The sequence below is a fragment of the Mercenaria mercenaria genome, chromosome 9 (genome assembly GCF_021730395.1).
Source record: "Mercenaria mercenaria strain notata chromosome 9, MADL_Memer_1, whole genome shotgun sequence".
Taxonomy (NCBI): Eukaryota; Metazoa; Mollusca; class Bivalvia; order Venerida; family Veneridae; genus Mercenaria; species Mercenaria mercenaria.
Genome location: NC_069369.1, coordinates 77,509,166 through 77,521,794, shown reverse-complemented (window position 1 = coordinate 77,521,794; position 12,629 = coordinate 77,509,166). Strand labels below are relative to the sequence as shown.

At 37.1% G+C, this 12,629-nt stretch overlaps 1 protein-coding gene across 3 annotated transcripts in view; it reads left to right on the top strand.

Annotated features, from left to right (window-relative positions):
- Positions 1 to 12,629, top strand: part of LOC123547549 (protein mono-ADP-ribosyltransferase PARP14-like) — a 163,860-nt gene that overhangs the window by 132,980 nt on the left and 18,251 nt on the right. For 2 of the 3 annotated variants that reach the window (XM_053551801.1, XM_053551800.1), the window contains 2 exons: positions 4,615 to 4,797; positions 11,042 to 11,145. In XM_053551801.1, the coding sequence (XP_053407776.1) occupies positions 4,615 to 4,797; positions 11,042 to 11,145 (287 nt within the window). Of the gene's footprint in view, positions 1 to 4,614; positions 4,798 to 11,041; positions 11,146 to 12,629 lie in introns of those variants that run through there. The other variant, XR_008372493.1, reaches the window with a different exon arrangement.

Genomic DNA, 12,629 nt, shown 5'->3' with positions numbered 1-12,629 from the left:
TTCTAAGTTTTTAGCTCACCTGTCACGAAGTGACAAGGTGAGCTATTGTGACCGCTTGATGTCCGTCGTGCGTCGTCCGTCGTCCGTCGTGCGTAGTACATCGTCCGTCAACAATTTCTAAAAAAATCTTTTTCTTGAAAACCACTGGGCAGATTTACACCAAACTTCACAAGAATGATCCTTGGGCAGCTCTCTTTCAACATTGCTCAAAGAATTGAATTCCATGCATAACTCTGGTTGCCATGGCAACCGAAAGGAAAAACTTTAAAAATCTTCTTGTCCAAAACCACAGGGCCTAGGGCTTTGATATCCGGTGTGTAGCATCATCTAGTGGTCCTCTATCAACGTTGTTCAAATTATCCCCCTAGGATCAAATATGGCCCCGCCCCGGGGATCACATGGATTATATAGACTTATATAGGGAAAACTTTGAAAATCTTCTTGTACAAAACCACATGGCCTAAGTAGCATTATCTAGTGATCCTCTACCAAGATTGTTCAAATTATCCCCCTAGGGTTAAATATGGCCCCGCCCCGGGGGTCACATGGTTTATATAGACTTACGTAGGGAAAACTTTGAAAATCTTCTTCTACAAAACCACATGGCCTAGGGCTTTGATATTTTGTATGTAGCATCATCTAGTAGTCCTTTACCAAGATTGTTCAAATTATCCCCCTAGGGTCAAGTATGGCCCCGCCCCGGGGGTCCCAAGTTTTACATAGACTTATAAAGGAAAAAAAGTTTAAAAATTTTCTTGTCTGAAACCTCAACACTTAGACCTTTGATATTTGGTTTGTAGCATTGTCTTATAGTCCTCAACCAAAATTGTTCGAATTGTACCCATTGGGTGAAAAGAGGCCCTGCCCCGGGGGTCCCAAGTTTTATATAGACTTTTATACATGTAGGAAAAAGCTTTAAAAATCTTCTCGTCTGAAACCATATGACCTAGGCTTTTGATATTTGGTATGATGCATTGTCTAGTAGTCCTCTACAAAATTGTTTAAATTATGCCCCTGGGGTTAAAAGAGGCCCCGCCCTGGGATCACTTAGTTATTATGTGAGATATATAGGAAAAATACTTAAAAAATCATCTGATCATATTTCCAAGACTAGTTAATTATAATTACCTTACGACCCCAAGTAATATGATGTCACTTGACTGTGACCTTGACCTACGGACCTACTTTCTTCTTTTTTAAGATACAGCCTTTACATTTTGATGACATACACAGTTTTGCACACAAATCGTAAAACTGAATTTCATTGACGATGGATGTGACTTACTGAATTAATATTAATATTTTATCATCAGTTTGACATTTGAAACAAGTAGGTCATATTACTCAGGTGAGCGATCCAGGGTCATCATGACCCTCTTGTTGTATTTAAGCTGGTATCTCAGTACCTAACAATGGGATTTGATTGAAACTTTGAAACACACTTGCCCACTGTCATGGGCTGATATGCATTGTACAGGTTCCATAACCCTGCTTTGCATTTTTAGCCCACCTTCATCAGATGGTGGACTATTCAAATCACTCTGCGTCCGTGGTCCATCGTCCTTCCGTCCGTTAACAATTTCTCGTTATCGCATCCCCTCAGAAACTACTGGGGGGATTTTGACCAAACTTTGTCAGAATGATGTATTGGTACCCTAGTTGTGTCCCTCTGAAAATCAGACTGGTTCAGCAGTTTTTAGTGAGTTATGGCCCTTTGTTTATTTCTATAATTTACATAGATTTATATAGGGAAAAACTTTGAAAATCTTCTTGTCCAAAACCACAGAGCCTAGGGCTTTGATATTTGGTATGAAGCATCATCTAGTGGTCCTCTACCAAGATGATTCAAATTATTTCCCTGGGGTCTAATATGGCCCCGCCCCGGGGGTCACATTGTTTATATAGACTTATATAGGGAAAAACTTTGAAAAACCTCTTGTCCAAAGCCACAGGGCCTAGGGCTTTGATATTTTGTATGTAACATCATCTAGTGGTCTTCTACTAAGATTACCCTAGTTGTGTCCCCCTGAAAATCAGACTGGTTCAGCAGTTTTTAGTGAGTTATGGCCCTTTGTTTATTTCTATAATTTACATAGATTTATATAGGGAAAAACTTTGAAAATCTTCTTGTCCAAAACCACAGAGCCTAGGGCTTTGATATTTGGTATGAAGCATCATCTAGTGGTCCTCTACCAAGATGGTTCAAATTATTCCCCTAGGGTCAAATATGGCCCCGCCCCGGGGGTCACATGGTTTACGTAGACTTATATAGGGAAAAACTTTGAAAATCTTCTTGTCCAAACCACAAAGCCTAGGGCTTTGATATTTGTAATGTAGCATCATCTAGTGGTTCTCTACCAAGTTTGTTCAAATTATCCCCCTAGGGTCAAATATGGCCCCGCCCTGGGGGCCACATGGTTTATATAGACTTATATAGGGAAAAGCTTTTAAAATCTTCTTGTCAATAACCTACAACATTCAAATTTGGACCACCTGTATGGTAAGATGAACCTTGACATGAGTTGACCTTGATTTTGACCTAGTGAGCTACTTTCACATTTCTGTAGCTACAGCCTTCAAATTTGGACTACATGCATAGTTTTGTGCACCGAAAAAAAAACTTTGACCTTGACATTGACCTAGTGACCTACTTTCACATTTTTGAATGGAACAGGCTTCAAATTTGGACCTCATGCATAGTTTCATGTTCCGAAATGACATTTGACATTGATTTTGACCTAGTGACCTACTTTCACATTTCTCAAGCTACAGCCTTCAAATTTGGACCACTTGCATAGTTTCGTGTACCGAAACAAACTTTGACCTTGACATTGACCTAGTGACCTACTTTCACCTTTTTGAAGGTAGAGGCTTCAAATTTGGACCACATACATAGTTCTGAGTTCCGAAATTTAATTTGACCTTGATTTTGACCTAGTGACCTACTTTCACATTTCTCAAGCTACAGCCTTCAAATTTAGACCACTTGCATAATTTTGTGTACCGAAATGAACTTTGACCCTAAGATTGACCTAGTGACCTACTTTCACATTTCTGTAGCTACAGGCTTCAAATTTAGACCACATGCATAGGGTTGTGTACCAAAACAAACTTTGACCTTGACATTGACCTAGTGACCTACTTTCACATTTTTGAAGGTACAGGCTTCAAATTTGGACCACATGCATAGATTTGTGTTCTGAAGTGAAATTTGACCTTGATTTTGACCCAGTGACCTATTTTCACATTTCTCAAGCTACAGCCTTCAAATTTGGACCACTTGCTTAGTTTTGTGTACCAAAACAAACTTTGACCTTAAGATTGACCTAGTGACCTATTTTCAAATTTCTCAAACTACAGCCTTCAAACTTGATGCACATGCATAGTTTTGTGTAACTTTGTCCTTGAAATTGATCTAGTGACCTACTTCCACATTTTTCAAGCTACAGCTTTCAAATTTGGACCACATGCCTGGACTACATGCACAGTGTTGTGTACTGAAATGAAATTTGACCTTGAGCTAGTCAATAAGTCTTGAAATTTGGAACACTCAAAAATGGCACATTGGTGGGCGCCAAGATCACTCTGTGATCTTTTGTTACAAAATTATGCCCCTTTTTCGACTTTTACATTAAATCAGTTGATTAGGCTGTTAAATGGTCGAGTGTTGCTGTCTTCTGACAGCTGTTGTGTTTCAATGGGGGTACTTGACCCCTTTGAAGAGCTGCAATGGCTAAGCATGAAAATAACTTTAAACAATGTCTTTAAAGTTAACAAGAACCGTTAATGGATCTTCATCAGACTTGGTCTCTTGCATTATTATAAGGTCCTCTCCAAAGTTTGTTCAAATGGACGTACTTGGCTCCTTCAAGGGACCACTAGAGCTAAATATAGAAAAAGACTTTAACTTTTAAATAACTTTTATTTTATTGAACTGTTCACCAAACTTGGTCAGAAGCAATATCATATGGTCGAGGTCATCTTCAGGTGAGCACCATAGACTCATTTGTACCTCTTGTTTAGGATAATGTGTTTTGCAGATCAATATAAAATATTTATGTTTTTGATACGAGTTATCAAATCAGTTATTAAGATAAACCATTTTCATTGTATTTACTAATAAGTGATTGACATGTTGATATTGATCTGCTCAGCATCCATAGTCATTTTGTTAAGGGTGCTGACTTTGAATTACATGCTGTCTCCACTGGGAGGAAGTCATCCAGCTGACTTGCAGAAGATGGATGGTTTTATAACAAAAGAAAGAAAAAAATACGCGTGAAAAATGATCAGAATCTTATAGAGCAAGTTGATCAAGGTCGAGAACATTGTTGTTATAAAAGTATTAAAATATTCAATTAATTTCGCGAGTTAACAATGTAATAAAACAGAAGTAAGGAAGCTGTAGGAAGTGTAAGTTAATACTCGTACAATACAGTTTAGATTGCACACATGACCAGTGAAGTTAAGTTCAATGTTTTAAAGAATCAGATAAAAGCATTTATTATGTAATTAGTAATAGAATAGAAAGAGCCATTCAGGTGCAACGTTTTGTGAATGGTTTGGTAGTTGAAAACATAGTTTCCTTTAAATTTTCATTTGTTATTGTCGTAGGATAATGCGAGATGCTGTTTCGCTTGAACAAGCGAAACATTGTGCGGCACTTATGAGTAATCTTGTCCAGTGGAGCTACATAGAGACAGGAGAAACTGGCCAGTCACTGATACCATATGACAAGGATTTGAATTACAAAATAGAAACTGCATACATCTCGAAAGCACCAAATGTGAAATTCAGGTATGAGTTGACTATATAATGTTAATTGTGATAGTACTAGTAACAACCTAGGATATAAGAGTAAGCTCGGATATAAAAACAGTTAACCCATCCAAAATCAATTTATTCTTTATAGCTCATCTGAACTACAGGTTCGGGATGAGCTGTTAGTATAGATGGATGGCCGGGCATGCATTATTCGTTGTTAACGTTTTGACATAAACATCTTATCCTGTAAAACTACTGGTCAGAAGTTACATCAGACTTTGTTTGTATCATCCTGACAAAGTCCGTTCTCCGATAATTCAAGTTCGGGTGCTTGGCACCTTTGAGGGGCCACTAGAGCTAAGAATAGAACTGTCTTTAAATGACGTCTTTTCATTAACTGATTGATAGATCTTCATTAAACTTTGTCTTCAACATTACTTAACAGGGACGCTCCCAAGTTTGTTTAAATCGAGCTATTTAGCAGAGTTAAAAGTAGAAAGCCCTTTGAACAATTTCTTCTAATGAACTGCTTGATAGAACTTCATCAAACTTGGTCTGTAGCATTGGTATAACGTTCCCTGCAAAGTTTGTTCAGGTATGAGCATGCAACCCCTTTCAGGGACCATAAAAGGTAAAATGAATGCCTTTTTTCGTGGATATCCACGAAACTTAGTCTCTAACATTCTTGTAAAGTCCTCCCATAATTTTGGTCAAAGGAGGGTATAGAAATACATCTTAAATAAAAAAAAATCTTCATATGAAGGACTTAATGGATCTTCATCAAACTTGATCTGTAGCGTTCTTATAAATACAATCTTTTAGAGGCCTCCATGGCCTAATGTTTAAGGTCGCTGATTTCACATCACTTGCCACACCATTTGTTTTGATCCTCGCTTAGGGCGTAGAAATTTCATGTGAGGAGGTCATTCATCTGGCTTACAGAAGGCTGGTGGCTCTACCCAGGTGCCCATCCATGAATGACGCGTGGATGGGCACCTTGTGTCTTCCTCCACCATGAAAAGCTGGAAAGTCACCATATGACATATAATTTCGTCGCCCGCCCGCTAAGCTCAGCAGGTAGAACGTTGGTCTACGGATTGGGGGTCGTGAGTTCGATCCTCGGGCGGGGCGTATGTTCTCCGTGACTATTTGATAGACGACATTGTGTCTGAAATCATTAGGCCTCTACCTCTGATTCATTTGGGGAAGTTACTTGCGGATAACAGGTTTGTACTGGTACAGAATCCAGGAACACTGGTTAGGTTAACTGCCCGCCGTTATATGACTGAAATACAGGCAAACCTGTCTATAAAGACCACCCTTGGGAGAGCCAAAATGCGGTCTTTATTGGGAGGTGGTCTTTATTTACAGGTTAAAATACACTGTAAATGTTAAAATGGGAAACAAAACATGTGGTCTTTAGAAACAGGTGGTCTCTGTTGAGAGGTTGTCTTTAACACAGGTTTGACTGCACTGTTGAAAAACGGCGTTAAACCAAAAAACAAAACAAAAATATCATTTCGTCCGTATGACATTGAGGACCTTTCTCAAGTTTATTTAAGTGGGAGCACTTAATTCAATTTGTTTCCATGAATTGCTGAATAGATCTCCATCAGACTTGGCCGTTATTTTACGGTCCACTCCTAAATTGTATTCAAATAGGGGATATTTGGTACTTTTTAGATGTAAGTAGAGCTGAAAATAGAAATATCTTTTAATGGCTTATTCATGAACCAATTGATAGATGTTCAATAAAATTTGTTTGCAGCATTATTTATCAGGTCTGCTTCCAGATTTGTTTCCTTCAAATTGGGGCATTTTAACACTGTTAGGGGCAGCTAGAGTAAAAGTAGAAAATTCTTTAAACAACTCTTAACGAAACGCTTGATGGGTCTATATCAGTAGCATCTTTATAAAGTAGTCATCCCCTAAAATTGTTCATATTGTGGCATTTGACTACAAAATAGATTCCTTTAAGCAACTTCGTCCCTTTTAAAGGGCCACTACAGCTTTATATAGAAATAACTTTAATAAATTATTCTGGTGAGCTGCTTGATGGATCTCCACCAAGCTTAACCTGCAACACCCTTGTAAGGTCCTCTCGTAATTTTGTGCAAATTGGGATCCTTTTATGACAACTAAAATAGAGGTTCAAATGAACAATTTCTTCAACAATTAAGTGCAGAATGTGTATTCATCAAACTTGGTCTGAAGCATTCTTATCAAGGTCAATCTTTTAAAGGCCTCCATGGCCGAGTGATTAAGGTCACTGACTTCAAATCACTCGCTCCTCGTCGGTGTTGGTTCGAGCCTCGCTTGAATTCTCCATGTAAGAATGCGAGTCTGTTGGCTTATGCAAGGAGGGTTGTTCTACCTAGTTGTTAGCCAATGATAAAAATATATGTAGGGACACATTGGGTCGTTTTCCACCATAAAAAGATGAAAACTCGCCATATGACCTGTAACTGCATCGATGTGATGTTAAACAAAAGAAAAACTAAAGGAAAAAGAATTTTGTCTTGATTTTTTTTTGTGAAATAAGGGCACTTGGTCCCTTCAAGAAAAAACTAGGTTACTTGGTCAAATCACAGAAAAGCCATTTTCACACACTGAAAGCAACATTTTCTATTTAATCAACATAATTTTTTGTCAGAATATGTGTCTCAAATGACATTTAGGTCAGGTTTAAAAAGTGATGACTGAGGTCAAATGATAGGTCACTAGTGGCCAGTTTTTCAACTCTAGCACTAAGAAAGGCTCAAAACAGTATTAGTTAAGCCATCGCTCAACCTTGTTTTCTAACGGATTTTTACTAATACTCGGCGGGTATATTTGCGATGTATTAGCTATGCATATGAACATGTAGATACAGTCATCGGACCGTTTCGCTGTATTTTTACATATGTAAAACGTGTTACTTTGGTGATTTACTACTTTCAAAAAATAAATTCTCATAGAAATCTTAGAAAAATACAAAGACATATTAAAACACAAAAGCAATAGCACCCGTCCAATGAATAAAAAAATATTTGCTGGGAAAAAAGGTGAATTTATTTCAAGGTAAGACTACAAGCATTCCTATATTGCTCATTGTCTTATGGCCAGTTTTTCAACTATTAAGTTATGACTTAAGCTCCGACTTAAGCCGTGTCGGATATATTTACAACGCTTAAGTCAGCACGTGAATAACGGGGCTCGACAAAAGTTAAACCTTCGATTGGATTTTTCTACTTTGAGCGGTGTCAGCAATGGCTTATCTTTCTATTGTTATTTTAAACCTGGGGCATAGGTGGTTTAAGAAAAGATGAAGGCGGAATATTTAGACATGGATTTAAATTTCCAGCATGAAGTTAAAGCAGAAATGTTTAGGAGGAAGGGAATGATACGAGACTGAGCAAACCCTTTCGTTATGTACGACGATTTGGACTTTTGGATAGATTTCGTCTCAGTAAAGCTAGTATTAGAGATGTTTTACTTTATAAAAAAACTTAAACCAACGGCGACGCCGACGCTTGTGCGAGTGCAATAGCTCTATTTTTTATTAGAAAATTTAGGACTATAATGAGCAAGCACAGGAATGCTTGTAGTCTTACCTTGAATTAAATTCATTTGTCACCTTTTCCCAGTAAACATTTTTTTTTTCATTCATTAGACGGGCGCTAGTGCTTTTGTGTTTTAATGTGTCTTTGTATTTTTCTTTGATTTCTATGAGAGTTTCTTTTTCGAAAGTAGTAAATCACCAAAGTAACACGTTTTACATATGTAAAAATACAGCGAAACGGTCTGATGACTGTATCTACATATTCATAGGCTTAGCTAATACATCGCAAATATACCCGCCGAGTATTCCGTTAGAAAACAAGGTTGAGCGATGGCTTAACTAATACTGGTTTAAGTCTTTCTTAGTGCTAGAGTTGAAAAACTGGCCATTATTGTTTTCATTATTCCTAAATGTTCCACCTTTCATGTACAAAACACGTACAATATGCACTTGTAATTAGGAATGCATATATATAAACCCTGAATAACCTGGTTTGTTGGAACATTCTTTTGTTGATGATCTATGATCGTTCCAAGATCCCAACAAAAGAATGTTCCAAGATCCCAGGTATATATAACGGTACATTACGGAATGAATAGAATTACGTTCCAACATACCAGGTATTTTAAGGAGATATATATATATATATAGTAGAGAGAATTTATACGAACTAAATCACCACCACAATATACCAGACCAATTACGGCAAAGCGCCTAGAAGTACAAACGAACACGAACATGCCACAGCAAGTTCACTAACCCAATAAGATTAGTTTCGATACTGCATTATATATGAGCCCGAATTGTACAACACCTTCGTACTGGTTCAACATTTGCATATATATACTCAAATCTCTGTTTTCATGTCTCACAAATCAGTATATATATATATAAAGAAAATATAAACAACATTACATGAGTAACATTATATACAAATATAATGTTACTCATGTAATGTTGTTTATTTTTTCTTTATAATATACTTGATCCGGTACAAACTTTTGCATTTTTAAATATATATATATATATATATATATATATATATATATATATATATATGTTCACCTACATATTTGTGCGTTACATGTACTTATAATTAATTACATACACTTATATATTTATGCTTGCACGTATATTTTGAAACGTGTACAAACGTAGCTAAAATTGAAGAGTTGAATCTGTTACATTTTAAGCTCGACTTTTCGAATAAAAAAATGAGCTTTTGCACTCACTCCAGCATCGGCGTCGGCGTTGCCGTTGGTTTAAGTTTCTTTTTTATAAAGTAAAACATCTGTAATACTAGCTTTACTGAGACGAAATCTATCCAAAAGTCCAAATCGTCGTACATAACGAAAGGGTTTGCTCAGTCCCGTATCATTCCCTCCCTCCTCAACATTTCTGCTCTAACTTCATACTGGAAATTTAAATCCATGTCTAAATATTCCGCCTCCATCTTTTCTTAAACCATCTATGTCCCAGGTTTAAAATAACAATAGAAGGATGCTGACTAAATCGTTGTAAATATATCTGACACGGCTAAAGTCAGAGCTTAAGTCATTACTTAATAGTTGAAAAACTGGCCATAGGTTCAATCAGAAACAACGTATATACTTTCTGTTCTATTTACATCACATTTTGTCAGAATGTTTGAAACTGGATTATCTATATTTGTTTTTTTTTTTCAATTCAAGGACGAAATATAAGTTTGTAACAAACTAAGTTGCTAGGCCAAATCATTGAAAAACCTAGTAAATGATCTACTTGACTTACATAAAGTGGTCAGAATGTTTGTCCATTTTATATACTGTTATTGTATCTATGAAAGCTAGTTTAAATAAATTATGTAACTCAGATTAGCGAACTAGGGTCATTATGAGCCTTATGTTTAATAAGAAAAAGCCATTTGAGTCACTGGGGTCAATGTCCTATTTATGAAAAATACAGTTTCTGGTCAGTGCAGGCTGGATTGACATATTGCCACCAGCCTTAGTGAATAGCAAACTAAAAATCTAGGTTTGGAATTGTCATTTATGCAACTATGATCATAGTCAATGTCATTGGTATTAAAATACAAAATAAAAAAGATTTCTGTTCAGTAATTCTAGATAGGAATGTTACATTGCCAAAATTGGTATATGTGTAGCAGGTAGACTAAGAGTGGTACCGGTTGTAAATGTCAAGTTTGCTGTTACTAAAAGTTGAAGGCCTGTTCAGTATCACATACACTTCCGGGGCATACGCCCATAACTTATGCAGTTACAGATCTTCTCCCTAACACGATAATTCCAGTTTTGTTACAGACCAAGTAAATATAAAAAATAAAACAACAGTGTCGGTGAGTAGACTAAGGAAATATTAAACTAGTATATGTATCTTACAGTTGTAGAGATACAGTAATTGTATTTATAGAGGATTTTAAATGAGTGTCTTTGCGTATTGAATTTGTGCATAGCATTTTATCAATTTTATTCACTTTAATGTGGAAAGACACAATTGTAACATACTTCATATCACATCAAAATTTAATCTTTCGTTGCTTACTATAAACCAAGTACATTCCACCAACGTCTCCTATACATAAAGCGACGTTATTGTAATTTTTAGCTATATTACATTAGAGTATAACCAAATTTATGCAATGGCTTTATTTCACTCCGACGATGTCAAGCATGATAAAAGTATTTTGCAATGTTTTGTCAAAATTCGTCTTCAAACGTTTTATATTTTAACCCGTAGCTCTAATAAAACCAAATATGTGGTGGATTTCAACAAAATGGAAGAATACCCTGCGGATGATATGACTGATGTTGTGACAGTTTTACGTAGAGATCTTGTGAAGCGTAAGTAATTAATTAAGTAGTAAGAATACATTTGACTATTGGTGCCAATCTAATTTTCATGCTTTGCTACAATCTGATTTCTTTTGTCAAGCAAAAGATGGTCCCATCGAAATAGCTTGGTGTTTAATTACTGGGAGCAGCTGAAACTGTAACTCGGATTAGCTGATACTGTAACTCGGATTAGCTGATGTAACTCGGATGAGCTGATACTGTAACTCGGATGAGCTGATACTGTAACTCGGATTAGCTGATAATGTAATTCGGATCAGCTGATACTGTAACTCGGATTAGCTGATACTGTAAGTCCGATGAGCTGATACTGTTACTCGGAATAGCTGATACTGTAACTCGGATCAGCTGATACCGTTACTCGGATCAACTGATACTGTAACTCGGATTAGCTGATACTGTAACTCGGATGAGCTGATACTGTTACTCGGATTAGCTGATACTGTAACTCGGATGAGCTGATACTGTAACTCGAATGAGCTGATACTGTTACTCGGATGAGGTGATATTGTTACTCGGATTAGCTGATACTGTAACTCGGATTAGCCGATACTGTAACTCGGATGAGCTGATACTGTTACCCGGATCAGTTGATACTGTAAATCGGATGAGCTGATACTGTGACACGGATTAGCTGATACTGCTGCGCGGATGAGCTGATACTGTAACTCGGATTAGCTGATACTGTAACTCAGATTAGCTGATACTGAAACTCGGATGAGCTGATACTGTTACTCGGATGAGCTGATACTGTTACTCGGATGAGCTGATCCTGAGCTGATACTGTTTCTCGGATGAGCTGATACTGTTACTCGGATCAGCAGATACTGTTACTCGGAGCAGCTGATAATATTACTCGGATCTGCTGATACTGTAACTCGGATATGCTGATACTGTGACTCGGATCAGCTGATACTGTGACTCGGATCAAATGATACAGTGTCTTGGATCACCTGAAAGTATCATTTGCATCAACTAATACTATGACTTGGATCAGCTGATGTTGTTACTCGGATCAGCTGATCTACAGATATTTGGATCTACGAAACTCTTACATGTATTAGCTCGGATCAGCTGATATTGTGACTCGGATCAACTAATACTGTTACTTGGAATAACTAATTCTGTTGCTTGGATCAAATGAAACCAAATGAGACTATTACTTGGATTAACTAATATTGTGACTCGGATCAGCTGATACTGCGACTCCGATTAGCTGATACTGTGGACTCGGATCAGCTTATACTGTGACTCCGATCAGCTGATACTGTGACTCGGATTAGCTGATACTTTGACTCGGATAAACTGATACTGTGACTCGGATTAGCTGATACTATGACTCGGATCAGCTAATACTGTGACTAGATCAGCTGATACTGTGACTCGGATTAGCTGATACTGTGACTAGGATAAGCTGATACTGTGACACGGATCAGCTAATACTGTGACTCCGATCAGCTGCTGATACTGTGATT